At 37.8% G+C, this 17,263-nt stretch overlaps 1 protein-coding gene across 2 annotated transcripts in view; it reads right to left on the bottom strand.

Moving 5' to 3' along the window:
* Positions 1 to 17,263, bottom strand: part of VPS41 (VPS41 subunit of HOPS complex) — a 122,543-nt gene that overhangs the window by 8,094 nt on the left and 97,186 nt on the right. For both annotated transcript variants that reach the window (XM_069007822.1, XM_069007821.1), the window contains exons 17-25: positions 15,805 to 15,897; positions 15,179 to 15,306; positions 14,125 to 14,269; positions 12,811 to 12,852; positions 12,653 to 12,703; positions 11,271 to 11,408; positions 8,367 to 8,421; positions 7,159 to 7,299; positions 5,524 to 5,660 (exon numbers count right to left, since the gene is read on the bottom strand). In XM_069007822.1, the coding sequence (XP_068863923.1) occupies positions 5,524 to 5,660; positions 7,159 to 7,299; positions 8,367 to 8,421; positions 11,271 to 11,408; positions 12,653 to 12,703; positions 12,811 to 12,852; positions 14,125 to 14,269; positions 15,179 to 15,306; positions 15,805 to 15,897 (930 nt within the window). The remainder of the gene's footprint in view (positions 1 to 5,523; positions 5,661 to 7,158; positions 7,300 to 8,366; positions 8,422 to 11,270; positions 11,409 to 12,652; positions 12,704 to 12,810; positions 12,853 to 14,124; positions 14,270 to 15,178; positions 15,307 to 15,804; positions 15,898 to 17,263) is intronic.

The following is a 17,263-nucleotide window of genomic DNA, read 5'->3' as shown; positions in this document are numbered from 1 at the left end:
ACAAGGATCATCAAGGCCAACTCCTGGCCCTGCAGAGGAGAGCACCAAGAATCACACCATGTGCCTGTGAACACTGTCCAAATGTTTCTAGAACTCTGACAACCTTCGTGCTGCAACCATGTTAAATGAAAGGAGCAGAACAAAGATACAGTGGGAAGATGGAAGTGTGTCTTAGCCTTTTCTAATTAAAATACAGTGTGCCAATAGGAAAATTTCATTAAAAAAGAAAAATGAAGAGGGAAACAAAAGACATCACTAGATCACTGGAAAACCTCAATACTGTTTGATGCCTGAAAACCCAGGAGTAACAGAAACACCTGATAAAACGTATCTTTTAAGAAATATGCACTTTCTGCCATTATTTAAACAACACTAAGATCTTTCCATACCACATTTAATGACTGTCAGACCTTATTTTGCTAGAAGTGGAATATAGTAGGCAGCTATTATTATAAAAGGAAAAATCACAATGCATAATGTAAAATGTCAATTCTCAAGGTTAAGTATCTCAACACTTCTGTAGAAATTGAAAACCTCAAAGATGGATAATTTAAGAGTTACAGAAAGCAAAGGAGAAGGAATTTGGTATCAAGAGAGAGGGAGCTTCATTAAAAGGGAGGCTAAGTAGGTAACTGTGGACCTAAAATTAAGTTGAACTAGTTAAAACTGACATTGGGCATAAATCTGTAATGAAACCACTTTCCAAGAAGAAACAGAATTGAGAATGAAACTGAATTTTATTTATCCTTTAAAAGAATATAATTGTGAGCACAAGCAGAACAGCATCATGCACCTACAGAAAGAAGTTTTGTGCAAAAATAATGCCTTTCATGAAATTAATGAAAACTGCTAAAACCAAAACAGCTATTGCAAAAAATAGTTTGTTTTCTGGTTCTATTAGGGAAGATATTAGGCATAAACCCTTCTATTTAATTAAAACAGTCTTGATTTACAAATGCCTAACATTATCTTTAAAGAAAAGCACTGCAGTATGCAGTTAATTTGAAAGGGTATATTCAAAGCTCTGGGAGTAAATTCAGGCCTTGATTCAGCTTAACCCTCAAACAAGTCCAACTTTCTCAAGGCCACTCACCAAAATTCTTTCAAATAGAATCACTACCACAATTAAAAGCACATTATTTTTAATCTTTACAGCCCTGTCCCCCTGTGCAAGCTGCCACCTGCCCCCTAGTGCCTCCAAGGTGTCTGAACAGCATTTTTAGTTACATTCAGGACCATAACCTAACAATTTTTCCAGGTGCTATTTCAAGCAGCATTCATTGGATTATCACTGGGTTCTGCTAGTTCATAAACTCTATTATGAATGGATAGATGTGGATTCTGTGGATGGATCAATGTCTGTTACCCATCAGAGTTACTGCAGGTTCAAGCAAAGTGCAAACTAGTAAGTCAACATTTGACTAAAATGCCTAATCCACAAAATCTATAGTACTATATCTAAACAAATTGCTTCTGTATTTTAAAGCTAGGGAAAAAGTAGACTTAAAATACCAACATCTTTCAAAGATGTATTCTTACAAATGACATAGAGTGAAAAATGAAGCATTTCTTTATAAAACAAAGGAGGTATTTAAGCATCTTCCAATACCACAATAATTTGCTACATTTCATTCAGATACAAACCAAAGCTGAAAAGACACCTATTTTATACAGTTGGAAAGCTTAGCAGGCTTATAATTAACTCACAAGTCTACAAATAAGGGGATTTTTCTCTCAGCCTTCTTTGTGAAACGTGTGATACAATGCTTTAGAAATCTGGAGAATGGTGATTTATTTGCACTTAAATAAAAAAAGCACGAGGAATGTGTAATTTCTAATAAGTAAGCAGGTTTCTCTTTAAGCCAACATGTCTAATTTATCTATAAATTTATGGTAGCAACAAAGTAGATTTCAAAAGCAATAAAAAAGCTTCAGACTACACTTCTTTGATAAATGCTCCTATTAAAATTCAGAGAACTATAACTTTGTTCTCATTGTCTATGTCTTCATAACTTTGTTGTTTGTGAATGTTACTGTGTATAAACACTAAAATCAGTATTATTTCAGCAGTAAATAAACTTTCATCACTACAGTCACACAGTGTCACTTGATTATGTACTATGGTTTTAATACATTAACTCAAATGATGACAAAGAGAAAAAACCAAAATAAATCATCCTCAGGGGTGAAAAAACAAAAAAAAAATCACTTCAGGTTTTAATCCCAATTCAGAAAACCACTTAAATGAGCACTTAAATATTTCCCTGCTTAGGGGAATAGTTAGGAGTGTGCTCAGTTTTAAGTTCATGGCAGAATTACATTTCCTGAAGTTGGAAAATAAAAATGGGTATTCTGGAAGGCAGGTTAGTAGATCTCTACTTGTAAAGCAGAGCTGTAATGTCAGAGAAAAAAGCAAATTAGTAGTGCTTACTTGAAATAGTAACCTAAGAAAAAAATCGTACATGATCTATATTTTGTTTTTGCCCAAAAGAATATCTAATTCTGCTTTAGTGCTATGCTTGGTTGGTTGGGAGTGATCAGATTTTAAAGGTTAACCACACAGCTGAGGTGAGCTTATAGTAGCATATAGAACAGTTGCAGCAGTTCATCTAGTGGGTGGCAATTTGTTAAAGTGACACAATCAGTCTGCAATCTGCCAATGTTAATAAAAATTATTCAAGGAAGAGTCCGTATTAAAAAAAAAAATACAATCAAATTTGCATTAGTAGACTTTCTTGTTGGATTCTCTAATGCATGCTGTGAGTCACACATACTTTGGCAGCCACTCAGTTTGATTTACTTGGTTTCGCTGGGATGGAAAGAGCAGTTTTCAAAAAGACAAAGTCTGTCAAAGGCCTTTTCTAACTCCTACTCCTCCATATTTCAAATCACATCTAAGTAAAGTTTACTGGTATGAAAAATCAAGAGCATAATAGGAAATTTGCATTTGCATGCTTACATAGGTATAAAACAGTCTTATCAGGGCTTGCAAAAGGAACCCATAATTAAACAATATAATGGCACAGTGGTAACATTGTTTGGGAAGCCAACATTATGAAAAGACCAGCACAGTTTTTGTGTTAGGCAGTGACTTGCAAGTCAAGGAGCAGGTTCCCTTTTCACCTGTGCTCCTCCATGGATCTTAGCACAAGATTCTTTTTGCCTTTGAAAATGAGAACAATGAAACTTACATGCATACAGATCTCGAGATCCAAAAAGATGAAGTTATAGAAAATCCTAGCCAATGAAATCTGTATTTCTGAATGAGTTCAAAATGTCTGGTAGGTTTCATGCTACGTATCAGGAGGTTTCTACCAAAAGACAGAGTTGTGCCAGGCCAGAATAAAGGCCACTGACTTCTCAGCATGAACCTACACAACGTGTACAGGTATGACCAGGCATCATACAAACACACCAAAGACTCGTTTTAAAACAGCTAATAAAGCAGCAATAACAGTTCCACTAAGGCAGAACTTCCCTCAGCAAGGAGAAGCTGCTTAGACATTCACCTGAAGTCCCAGCCATGTCCTGAAGCACACGCTGAATGCAGAAACAGTCCCTTTATAAAATCTGAGCTTGCCAATTGGCTACTTAGGCGAGTGTGCAAGACCAGCAATAAGACCCCTAAATTTCAATGTAGATATACCATCTGTTCATAAACAGTGCACTTTACATTGCCAGTAACACTTAAAGAACAGACTTACTTTAAACTATAACTTACATTTCTCTAATGAAATATTGCCTTTTATTTCGCTATACTTTTTTCTATCATACAAGCAAGCCAAGCACAAATTACATTAAGCTTCCTTAATTTCTATTATCCCTATGAAATCTAAACTTTAGCCCTAGAGCTATCCAACTCCACAATCAATTAATTTGAAATCCATTAATCATTTCAATGCTAACAGCAAATCATTTTAGGTATCATTCTCAAGGTTAAATACACCCTTTTAATTCAAAAGTAATTCTGTTAAAAGGTATTTGAAGAAAAAATTATACATTCATCCCCAAAATATGACCAAATGTTGTCATCAGCCTTGTCTGAAGCCACACAATATATTCTGTATATGTGTAAAGCTGAAGCTATGCTTACAGCACTTTCTCAGTCTGCCTGCAAACACAACAAATACTACATTTTGATTTCATGAGAATGCAGAAACAGGAAGATCAATGGCAGTACTGACAGCAGCAAGATTAACATGCAACTGTTGAAATGCAGCATGGTATTTAACTAGCATCATTTTGGAAGGATACTAGCACCCAATGAAGTCAAAACCTGGAAGTAATGTTACAACATGCATTATATGCAAACATGTATCTATTTATCCGGGGAGGTTCCTTGCATATAACAAGAGTCGAGAGATGAAGAAATGTAAAATGTTCCTTTGAAATAGCCAAGGTCATAATCTGGAGTTCATATAAAAACAAAATAATGGAAAAGCCTTAGAAAGGCTTAAACCCTGCCCTGAAGAGAGATACGGGCTTTTACTGGCCTGGCAAGACACCAGCCGTGACCTCAATGCAATCATCAAGCCCATCCATTTGCTCAAAATGTTGAAAGACTAATAGCAGATGTGGAACAAATGTTTGAGGCTCAGAAAATTGAAGTTTCAGCTGCCTACTGAGCTATGTTTTCTTGGATTCTGCATAGTCACACTGGAGGCATTCAAACTCCTCTGTAGCTGTCTTTCAGCACAGAGATGCAGAACAGCATGACAGAGAATTCAGGTTTGGGACTCCTTTTGTAGCAGGGAGATTTAAAATATGCAATGCAATACACCCTGCTGGCTACTTTCAGGGAACACTGAAGGGTATGCTTCTTGTAAGTTCTTACAAACGTGTCAGAACCAACCATGTAGGGAGGGGACTGCACGTATCTGTATAATTATCTGGGATACGAACTCCCATAATCCAGTGAGCAGTCCTTTTTTTTTATGCATAAACAGCAACACATGCACAGAATATTCTGAGTTGGAAGGAGCATTGAGTCCAACTCTTAAGTGAATGGTCCATAATACAGGGATCGAACCCACAACCTTGGTATTATTAGCACCAGGCTCTAACCAACTGATTCTGCACCACTGACATAAATTTGATTTTAGAAGTTCATCTTCCTTCAGTTAGTATGACACAACATATAGCTCTAACACCTGGTGAATGTTTCAGTGAGGGCATGTTGCATTCTGCCTCCATTCTGCCTCTGCATTCATGTGAGAGAATGAAAAGTAATCGTCATGAAACTTTCCAATACTGGACAGTTGGGCAGTGTAAAATCACTCAAGATGCTTCCATTTCTACTTACCCACCAGGCTTATGACAGTATGAAAGACATTTAGAAGGGCTAGAAGCCATCAAGAGATCTTGGCAAATTTCCACTATTTCTGTCACAGCTTTGTACTGGCCCACAGTGTCCATGACTGATGACTGAACAAATCATGATAGCAATTTCTTGTGCTGTTCAGTGACAACGAGGTTTTGCTGTCTCTCTGAAAATTAGTATCACATGAAGAATGCAACATCTACCTGCAAGTTGTAGTCCTGAAGAATTTTCACTAGTGAGTCTCTCAAATTAGGAATCTCCATGCCTTCCTTAATGCGGTGGATCAAAAGAATAGGATCAACATGGGTTCCAATATTGTTCAACAAACCAGTAATAAAAGCTGTGAAAACCAAGAGGCAAAGGAATTAAGAAAAATAATCCAGCAAAATACCTGACTAAAGGCTACTTTGGTGACAAGCTGCAGGCTTTGGCTTATTCCTTGACAGTTCTCTACGAAGTGAAAACACTAAGTCTCTTTTAGAGTCTTTGTATGTTTCTTGCAGCTGTGTTTACTTGAATACAAGCCTTTGGGGAAGAGAGGAAGATACAGTCTGGCAATTTACAGAACTTCCAGCATATTCAGCAAAGTGGTAACTGAGTCTCCAGCCCAAACTTACAAGCAAATAATGCATTTTGATTCAATAAAAAGAGCACTCAAGCAAACAGAGTGAGAAAATTAACTACTTTTTGTGGGAACTCCATTCCCAGTTCCAGGGTTTAAAAACAAATTTTCACGCACCTAACCTGATTTCAATTGTGTTTCTAAACACTGGTGAGAGTGACACAATAGAAGTCTTTTGCTTTTTGAAGAGCATCTGGCTAAAAAACACACTAGAATGATGACTCAAGGCTGTATTTTTTCTTTAACCCCCACAACTGAGGAATATTACTAGAGTTGCTCTGCATATAGGCAGAAACTGTAACATATAGGAACTGAGAGAATTCTGTACGTTTTGAATCCCTTTTGCTCTAAAGATGTCACTGATTGTAGCATCACTTCTAGTGATGCATTCAAGTATGGGTAATTTGAGAATGCCATTCTTCTCAAGGCTTAACAGATTCTGGTAACTTCTTCCTGTCAAAATTAGCAGCCAAGGGATGAAAAGATATGTATTCTCACACTAATTCAACAAGACTTTCAATCCCCCAGCAAAGAGGTGCCAAGAGAGACTTTAAAGTCTTGATTTAAAGCACCAGAAGAGGTTGCAAAAACTAATGGAGTAGATAGTTAGGAAAATTCTCTATTTTCTTAGTCATTTGAACTTCTTTGAATCTGCCTCCTTGACAACACTGATGCTTATGTTTCTGAGTCCATCCTTTTAACTTGGGAGTAGCTGTTCATATAATGGATGAAAAGCAAAATGCACTCATTATTACCAATCTTACCTTTATAACCCAGAAACAAAATAAATTAGTTGGTTTGCTGAGGGGAAGAAAGGTGTAGGCTCTTCATTTTCAGAATCTCAAAGGGAAGCAGTTGTAGTAACACAGTACGCAACATTCTCATCATGCTTGCAGACTGTGTTTTGAGGCTGTCTAAAAATAAAGTCTCATTCTGCTAAATTAAAAGCACTACTGTCCCCTTGATTTGTCATTAAGGGCATAACTACGCAGAGCTTATTCAATGTTAAGCCTCCAAATACTCATTGTGTAGCACACCCTCATGCTGCCTTACTGCAAGTTTTATGCACAGTAGGACAGCTATGTTGCGCTTCACAAGCCAGACCACCTCCCTGACCATACATAAACACCTTCTCTAACATACATGTGAGTAATTCAATCCTTTAATTGCAATAGCATTCCACACATGCAAGGCTTCCAGAAACTATCCCACTTACGTGGTTTGTCAATAGAATATAAAATAAGATCTTCCCAAAGTTCTCCATCATCTTGTTCCTTGGCAAATTCAATAGCTTTATCTACATCTTGCAATTCTTCCATTATCATCTTCAAGGCACTGCGGCTATTACCCATTCTGCCTGGAAGGAAAAATAATTAAAAGAGATTATAAATGCTAATTGCTTATCAGTGTTCAGTGCTCCTTCAGTAAGAATTTTGTAAGTGTGAAGTTGACTCAAACTAATTCAACTAAGACCAAATCTAGTCTATTCAGATGTAGGAATGCAAATCAGTATAATCTGAACAAGTGCTTGGAGCAGTTTGCTGGACTGGGACCTGGAGGCTTTCTCAAGGATGTGTTGGGTCATTCGTGGGGTTCTGAACTGCAGCAACAGCTAACATGAGGGGGAGTGTGTGAATGTGTATGGACATAAACTATAACATGAAATACCAGCTTCAAGGGCCCACATGGGCCCTCTTAATTTGCCGTAAGTATAGTGCAGCTTACACTCATGAAAAATAAGAGGAAACAGGAGGAAGTAGCAGAAATTATGAACTATTCTTTAAATAAATTCATTTGTAAATCCTACTCTCCACTGGAATGGTCCACAAAATATCTTCTTACTAAACCAGAGATTGTTTAAAAAAATGCTTACTATTCTGTTCATGACTAATACATAAACATACATACAAGTCTTCTGATGCCTCTCATTCAGAGGCAGAATTCTTAGCCAGCTGAAGGAGTTAATTTACAATTAATTTCATGGGAAAAAAAGACAGAAAGCAATATAAGCAAATCTTTCACCTTAGCAAAAGATAATACTAAGCTTCTGAGATGTACTCAGAATAAAACATTTGTTTAATTTTTCCTCTCTTTTCAAAACCAACAATATTACTCTTCTCTTGGAGATTGTATCAAAAATACCTCCCCGCCCAAGTTGTTCCCCATAGCCTCTGCAACACTTTCAGAGCCCCAGAAGAATACCCAAGTAAGAAACACAGTAACAAAATATATAAAGTCAAGACATCATATCCATCCAGTGCTTTGTTTTATTTTCTAAATCATGTTATTTGGTTGTACTGACTGCATACCAACTTTGTGAAAGCATGTTAAACGATACTAGACAATACAATTTAACACTATAAACTTTATTAAAAGTTTAAAAGTAGTGTAATTTATCACAGTTACTTATTCTGAGTTACTTACTCAGAAGGTAGACTGTCTCTTCTACAAAGTTCCTCTGCTGGCAGATCTCAAGAGCCTTGAATTTAAGGGAAGAGAGGAGAGAATACAGGAAACCATGTAACATGAAATTTTATTGATCTCAAATGCTGCAAGTGGCTTAAAGAGATTTTCCCACAAAGTTACATTATTCATTTTGACAGGAACACAGCTCCCGTAATAGGCACTGTCAGGTCCTCTGGCCTTAATTAAGAAGAGAAACTCCATGACTTCCAAGACTCTTTTAAAAATTCTTCTCTGAAACGGAATAAATCTGGGGACAGACAGGTATTTCAGTCTGGACTATGTCAATCTCTGCCTTTAATTCTACCGGCAACTTCTTTATTCTGCCTCCAAAAGTTGGTTAATAAAAAACATTAAGGTTATCTGCTGTCAAGACTTGCTTCCTGTGGGTGGACTTACGTGGTCCCTAGTGATGGAAGTCTGCTTGACATTCATTAACAACACAAGGCTGAAGATCTCCTCAGGGTAACCAAAATGGTTTCAGGAGAGAGAGTGCCCTCCAAATTTTGTACCAAGAAGACAATGCAAAAATAATAAATATTAAAGAACATGAAGGAAGCATTTCTTGTAAATTTGGTTTAAAGACCTGAGGGCTAAGTATCATTAGCAGCTACAGAATCTGTGTGTGGTTGGAAACCAGCACAATTACCAAAACTATCAAACTGATTACCGGCAAGTTAGAAGTAAAAGGAAATTGGCAGGGCTGGTATGCCATGAACAATGCCATGTCTGTTTCCAGTTTGGAAACAGAAAACAAACTCAAGATTCATAGCATTCCTGTAAAGACAACTGTTCACCAATAAAGACTTTCACACTTGGAAATCAAAACTTTAAATACATGAACTACAAACAAAGATGTAGGTATGAATTAACTTTTCCTTCCAATTCTCGTAATTTCAGATGGGTTACTACGAAGATTAGAGATATGGACAATAAATTTTGGGCTAGGGGTAAGTGAATTACCAACCAGATACTTCAGGTGAATAAAGGTATGAATAATACTAATAAGTTATATACACAGCTGACAGCCTTCTTTTTCCTCTCCACTTAGAAGGTAAACTACAAAGCACCAGGTATTCAGTAGTTGTAGATGCTGCACATTTCCTGACTGTCATACTCCCTCTAGAGGAAAACAGGAAACATTCCTACTTCTCTTACAGCTTATTTTTAAAATGTTCGCTAAACTGCACTTGAATAAAAGTGGCTTACTTCTAGACAGCACAAATTATTTCTTCTTGATGAGTTTATAATTTCATTAGAGCAATAATAAGACTGGATTTTTTCAGACAGAAATTGCTTTCTGCAATTTATACACTGTGTTGGAACTTGCTTAACAGGAACTGAAAATATTGGTAACTGGGAAATTCTTAGTCCCCTTTTCATTTTCTTAGAACAAAGATCTATATGTCACAAGAAGCATTACTATATGACATGCATGGTAAAAAGTATAATTACAGAATTAGTAATAGTATATTTTCCTCTCTTTCCTACCTTCTTACTGAAAGAAGTTAACATTTTAACATTAAGGTTAGAATGACACTTTTTTTCTAACATCCTTCTCTCTTGACTTTGGTGATTACTGCACCACACCTTCCAGAAGCTGATGGGTCTCTGACCTGTCCTCACTCATAGCCCATATCTTCAGCAAAGCAGTGCCAGCAATGAGCATCAGTTTCACACAGCATTTTCTGCACCACCCATCACTAAAGATAGGAGTATGGATGTGCAATAACTAAAACTAATTTGCCTCAAGATTAAAAAATAATGCTGGTAAGGTTTTATACAAAAAACCATGATCACATGAGTAATACATAAGGCAGAAACTAAGAATCAGAAAGTTAAAAACAAGTAAGCCAATACTGTAGATGAAAGTTTCTGGCTGGAAACCTCTCAGTCTCACTGCCTAAACTAGACAATCTCGTTTCAAGTAATGGTTTCAAAAAATCCCAATTCTCCAATCCTAAGAAAGTATTTTCCAGTAGACAAAAAAAATGCAAAACAAGAGAGCTACCAGGAACAGTACTGGTTTTCTTTGGAATGTTAACCATGTAAAATACAATATTCAATATTACACCTGAAAACTACTCCACTGTGTCATCATTATAGCTGCATACAGATGAGCATCCTTTTACAAGGTCTGCTCTGCTCAGCCATTAACAGCAATAAATACAAATAATAAAATACTGACCCATCTAAATGGGAAAACTTAGAATTTCCGTTTGTTTCACAATAATTCAAGCAGGGGAAACAACTCAATATTGGCCTTACCTTTATGCATTTTGTAATTTAACAAGAAAGAGTAAGGAAGGAAAATAGAAAAAAAAAAATATTAGAAGGTGGAAACCTGGTACTCTGTAAAACCCAAAGCGTATTAGCCAGAGTACAAAAACGAAATACTTTTAGCCCTGTTAGTTCAGTGACTTATATTGTATATATTATACAAGAGAAACTTATGGCCTTAGAATAAAAAGATAGAAAAACTACAGTTACAGCTACTGATTTTTCAAGATCTAACACTGACAGCTCCTAGATTTGGCAAAATGCTCGTCAATTTCTTGCAACCATAACCTATTGTTCAGTCAGGCTAAGCACTGATGAGTAGATATGCTGTAGCTACTCATCAAGTGTGAATTCAGAACTTCTGCATAAAAAATACCCATCAATTCCTGCCCTGTGAGCTGAGAGAGGAAAGTCTCAGCTGTCATCAGCTCTGCAAACCAAACTGCAGTCGATGGTCACAAACTCAAAGGATCCCTCATACTGGCAGTAGAGGGCAGTACCAGACATAGCTAGAAATTCGCAAGACTACAAGCTGCAGACCAGACATAAAAATCAAGGACCCATGCTTAGATTTTTGGGGCTTACCTTCTCCAGTGGGCAGTGTGTGCTGTCTCTGAGAAATGGTAGTAAGTTTGGTCGATCATATTCAGCATAAAGGCTGATCTGTTTCTCGTGATATCGTTGGCCTTTATGGTGGTCTCTTTTGAAAAGCTTGTGCAAATACTAGGAATCAAAAAAGAATCAGAATTCAAACCCACTTATTCAATATTATTAATGGAATAATAGAAACTCCTGAGTTGGAAGGGAACCACATAGATAATCAAATTCCAGCTCCTGGCTCTGCAGAGGACAGCCCCAGGAATCACACCATGTGCCTGACAGCATTGTCCAAATACTTCTTGAACTCAGATAGGCTTGATGCTGTCACCACTCCCCTGGAGTGGGAGCCTATTCCAGTGGCCAGCCACTATAGTGGGCAAAGCTTTTCCTAATATCTAACCCAAACCACCCGTGACACAGCTTCATGCTGTTTCCTTGGATCCTGTCACTGGTCACCAGAGAAGAGATCAGTGCCTGCTCTGATGCTTCCCTTGTGAGGAAGATGTAAATAGCTATGAGGACTCCGCTCAGTCTCCTCCAGGCTGAACAAGCCAAGTGACCTCAGCTGCTCTTTGCATGGCTTCCCCTCTAGACCATTCACCATCTTCGCTGCCTTCCTCTGTATGCATCCCTTCTGTAAACTGTCACTCTGTCTGTTGCCTTTGCAAAGCTCTTGGGCTGTGGACTGCACTTTTTATAGATCTGCTGCCCATAATCAGATCTCTAACCCATAAATCACCTCTACACCAGATGAATACCTAAGCCCTATCTGTAATGAGCAGCAAGTTAAACTTCCCTCCCTAATACAGCCCAAGCCCACAGTCACACATTATATACTCCACTGACAGCATGTTCAAACCAATGAGGGGTTTTTGGAATAGCAGTGTGGAACCACAGCCTTACAGTGATACTGTAATTTTGCACAAACAAGAACAATCCAACAGTGTATAGAAGTTACAGCTCCAGAAAGACAAGCAATTCAATTTCTCTATGGATCAGCAAAACATATTTTAGAGCTGCACCCACCAACCAACCCCAATTTTGGGTAGGGAAAAAGGAGGAATAATAGCAAGAAGTTACTGACCAGAAAAGACAACTGCCTACAATGCAGTAAGGAGGAATATGTTAATAAGGACACAGTATGTTATCAAATTCTCACAGGTACACGTTTTAAGATCATTTAACTACTGTAAAGATTTTATGGCCACGCTAAAGGACAAATTGGCAGAAGTAGCTACTTTGGCTCTGATGATTTATGACATTTGAGTTCAGGTGCACTTTGACAGGATAAACACACCATAAAAGAGATTTCCAGCAAAGAGTTTATTCAGCTCAACTTGAAATCAGCAGAATATAGGAATACTTACCACATGCTGTAACTCAGGCCTGTTTTCTAATTCTTCGACAACTCTGTCAATCTGAAAGAAAACAAACCTGTGATAAACATCCCATTTACAAGACTGAAAGAAGGACAGGTAATACAAGCTTGCATTGAACTGCCATGCCATGAATTTTTTATACTCACAGAAATTTTATCTTCATTATCCAAAAGCATGTCTACCGCTTTCTACAACAGAGAAAGAGAACTCAAGTAGGAAACAGGTACACACATTTTCTCACACTCTATATAGTATTATGCGTATCCACTGATGGGTGTCAGATGGATATTGCAGACCTACTCTTTTCAGCAACAGAAATTCAGAGAGCAATTTACATAACATCAGCATACCCCGAAAGCACAGCATTACAGTATTCTTCCAGAATATTTCTCCTAAGTTTCCTCACTAATAGCAATAAATGCTGTGCACGTACACTGCAGGTGAAGTATGCCCACTGAATCATCGTCAGTCACAAAAAGCCACTGCCAAATGATGTAGAAATACTATTTTTCCATTGCAAAAGGGAACTGCAGGGTGATGGCTATGTAAGAAACACACAGTTCAACCTGCCTTACAACTGGATTCCTCCAAACTACCTGCACACCAATACCTTTAATCAAGAAGACAAGAGCATGTAAGCCAAGAGGCCACCAGGATTCAGGTTCTGCTTCCTCTTTCAAGAGCAAAATTTTACTTCACTTTCAAAAAATACCACAGATTCCTGATATGACTTATTCTGTTGGATTAAAAAAAAATTATACTTTTTTTTCTCCGTGTAGGTTAGAATGGGCATACTAAAGATGATCACCTACAGTAGAGATGGCTCCATATTTTAGCTACAGTGCTTAAACAACTATTGCACTGAAAAAAGAGCAGATCTACTTCGTTATCTTCCCAGTGATCATACCAAAACTCATTTGCTCGGGTTTTATAGCCAGCTGGAAAGAAAGAAGACAGAATTCAGCACAGAATAAACACTTCCTGGTTTTTGGAACTTAGGTTAATAACCTTGCAAACTTTCAGTAGCAGATTAATTGACTGTGGTGAAAGGAAAATGGCAAGTACATTTAATATATGCCTAAATAAATTCATTATCTCCTTTCTTTGACTTATTAATACCATTATTTGATTCAACATACAGAAAGAATAACATGGTCAAATGATACTCTGTGTGAAATGATATTTAATGTTGTGACTGAAGAATCACAACAATGATCTTGAATCTAGTACTTTTCTCACTGAGAGTGACAAATGGAAATGGAAAGGAAACAGAAATGGAAATACAAAGGAAAAAAAAAAATCCTTGGGTCAATTATTTTGCAGTCTAGGCAAACAATCTTTCTTATCTCAGAATGTATCCAGAAGCAGCAAACACACTCTCTGCCTCAACACTAACTCATTTATTTTTAATCTGTTAAAATATATGTAGTGGAAAGTGAATATAAAATCATGAAGATCACCTCTGAATCAAAATCCATGAGCAGAACAATTTTGTCTCTGATAGAACTGAAGAGATTGTGCTTATGGATCAACTGGAAGACATCTCTGTGCCTCAGAGTTAGGTAGATTTCTAGGGCTCTGCCATAGCGCTGATCGTAAGTATACCTGATAAAAACAGATTATAATACATGCAATGTTACATACCTAAGTGTAGAAAAATCACTTATGAGAGAAAATATAAACATACTCTAGTATGTAAAACATTTTAGGATACTACTTGATTTTATAAATATCTAAATAGAGCTGTGATTCATTTTTGTTAAAGGGAAATAAACATCAGACAATTAATTTCAGCTCTGTTTATATTGGCCTTCATTTGTGTTCTGACCTCTGGTTTTCTGCATTTTTATTTTTCATTTTCAGCTCACGGGGAAGACACATAAAATGCTAGCCTTTCAATTCTTGGAAACCGATTGGAACACTCTTCAGAGCTAAAAAACATTGTTCTTTTAAAACTTTGGGGCAGATTGTAACATAGTAATAGACAGCAATTCTTCTTTCTTCAAAGAAGCAGTATGAAAATAACACAGTGATCAGGCTGAGAAAATCAAATAGCTTTATCCCTGTACAAAGTGACCTAGAACCAGATCAGTTTTGGCACATTTTCCAATCACTTATTTCCAGCCATGCAGTAAACCTAAATGTACTACTACTTAAATAGTGGGCAAAACCCCTCACCATTTTATTTTCCTGTGGGTAATTCTGAAATGCACACTTCACAAAAGAGGTTTCCTCTGACAGCATGAAGAGGAATGCTAGCTATTTACTTTGGAAAGAGGAGTAGAAAATCCAATCTCATGCTTAACAATTTGCTTTCATACTCAATGTGAACTTTACAAGGAAGGGTAAAGAATTGCTAAGGTGTGCAATCAGCAGAGTGGAGAGGAAAGAAACCAATACTCTGTAGACTACAGCAAAGAAGATTTCTGTTAAGAGAGCTAAGCAAATATGGATAAACTACAGTACTGTATTTTAAGTGCACTTTTTGTAACAGGAAATTAAAACTGTACTCACAATTCTGCAAGTGTTTGTAGCAAAGTCCTGTTCTGTGGATCTTTCTTCAGGTGATCCACTACAGCTTGAACTATGATTGTGTTGTTGTACAGATCTCCAGGCCACTCTTTTATTAGGGTTGCAAACCCCTAAAAGTATAAGAGATTGTAACAGAAATAGAAAGAATAGCCTAAGGAGCATTTCAAAACATCAAAGCTTCAGCTAAGCCTCTGAGATGACACCGGCTGTGCTTAACCTTTAAGGAACTTTCATGCACCCACAGACATGTACAGTGCAGAACACAGATTTTTCCTTCTTAGGGCAATGCTATTAAGATTCATGAAGCTGAGTCTCTTTCAGGTGCTGTAGGCTTTGTGCATCACCTCAACCACTTATGCTACATTAAACAAACTAAAAGTAACAGTCTAATAAACAATCTCACAGTATTTTCATGCTCTGAAGAACATTCTATTTATTCTCTTAAAATTAAAATTCAACTATTAAATATTTTCATTGTTGTGGAACTGTCCCCTGATAATCTGCTTGAATACATCTGAGAATTTGCTGTCAGAATTCTACATTGCTAAGGATATTTGGCTGGCAATAACTATTGGACACATTGATGTGGACACATCAGGCTGCAGTACCTCATAGTCACTTTCCAAAAATTCATGCAGGACCATTTCGTAGATCAGAGGTTTCAAAACTGGATCTCGTCTTGGCAAGTAACGACTAATTGCCTATTGGAACAAAGAGAACAAAGTGTCAGATAGGGAATGACATGTAACATCCTGGTATACTGATAGAAAAAAAATTATTGTGAAACAAAAGAATAAAGCTATAAGCAAAACATGGCCCCTGGTCATCACCTGGAAGCCTTATAAACTCATACTTGTAAGCAGCACCCTGAAATGATTTACTTTAGGATTATACACATTGGAATTGTATAAATCATTTGAAAGAACTTTGAGAGACAGGTGGCAAAATACGAATTAGAATGGGAGAATCAGAATTGTCCTTAAGAAACCAGTAGTCATTTAGAAAACAAAACCCATATAAGACCCCTCTAAATACATCCATCCATTTCAAAATCCATTTTGTTAAGTCTTGGCCTCGTAAAAAGGATTCATTAGCTGAAAAATGTGTTGTAGTGGATGGACACCAGGCACCCAAAAAAGCCACTCTCTCACTTCCCTCCACAACTGGACAGAGGAGAAAAAAATATAACGAAGGGTTTATAGGTTAAGAAAAGATCCGGGAGGGATCACTCACCAAATACCATCACAGCAAAACAGACTCACATTTGCGATAGTATTTGAATTTATTACTAACCAAATCAGAGCAGGATAATAACAAGTAAAAGAAATCTCAAAAACACCTTCCCCCATCCATTCCTCCTTCTTGGGCTCTACCTCCTTCACCCCAGAAACACAGGGAGACAGGGAATGGGGGCTGTGGTCAGTTCATCACACGTTACTTCTCCTGCTTCTCAGGAAGAGGCGTCTTTCCCCTTCTTCAGAGTGGGCTTCCTCCCACAGGAGATAGTTTTCCATGAACTTCTTTAACTGAGTCCATCCCATGGGCAACAGTTGTCCACAAACTGCTTCAACGTGGGTCACTCTTCCATGAGATGCAGTCCTTCAGGCACAGCCTGCTCCGGCGTGGGCTCCTACATGGGCTGCAGAGGGATCTCTGCATCCCCTTTGTCCTCCATGGGCTCCTACATGGGCTGCAGGGGCACAGCTGCTTCACCATGGTCTTCAACATGGACTGCAGGGGAATCCCAGCTCTGGCGCCTAGAGCACCTCTTCCTCCTTCTCCACTGACCTTGGTGTCTGCAGAGTTGTTCCTCTCTCATATTCTCACTCTGTTCTTCTCTGGTCGCAATTACAACTGTGCAGTAACCTTTTTTCTTTCTTTTTAGATTTGTTATCACAGAGGTGTTCCTATCATTCCTGATTGGCTTGGCATTGGCCAGCAGTGGGTCCATCCTGGAGCTGGCTGACATTGGCTCTGATGGACATTGGGGAAGCTTCTGGCAGCTTCTCACAGAAGCCACTCCTGTAGCACCCCCACTACCAGAACCTGACCATGGCAAGCACAATA

Source organism: Aphelocoma coerulescens, chromosome 2, assembly GCF_041296385.1.
Source record: "Aphelocoma coerulescens isolate FSJ_1873_10779 chromosome 2, UR_Acoe_1.0, whole genome shotgun sequence".
Lineage (NCBI taxonomy): Eukaryota > Metazoa > Chordata > Aves > Passeriformes > Corvidae > Aphelocoma > Aphelocoma coerulescens.
This window is presented reverse-complemented; position numbering and strand designations above follow the sequence as displayed.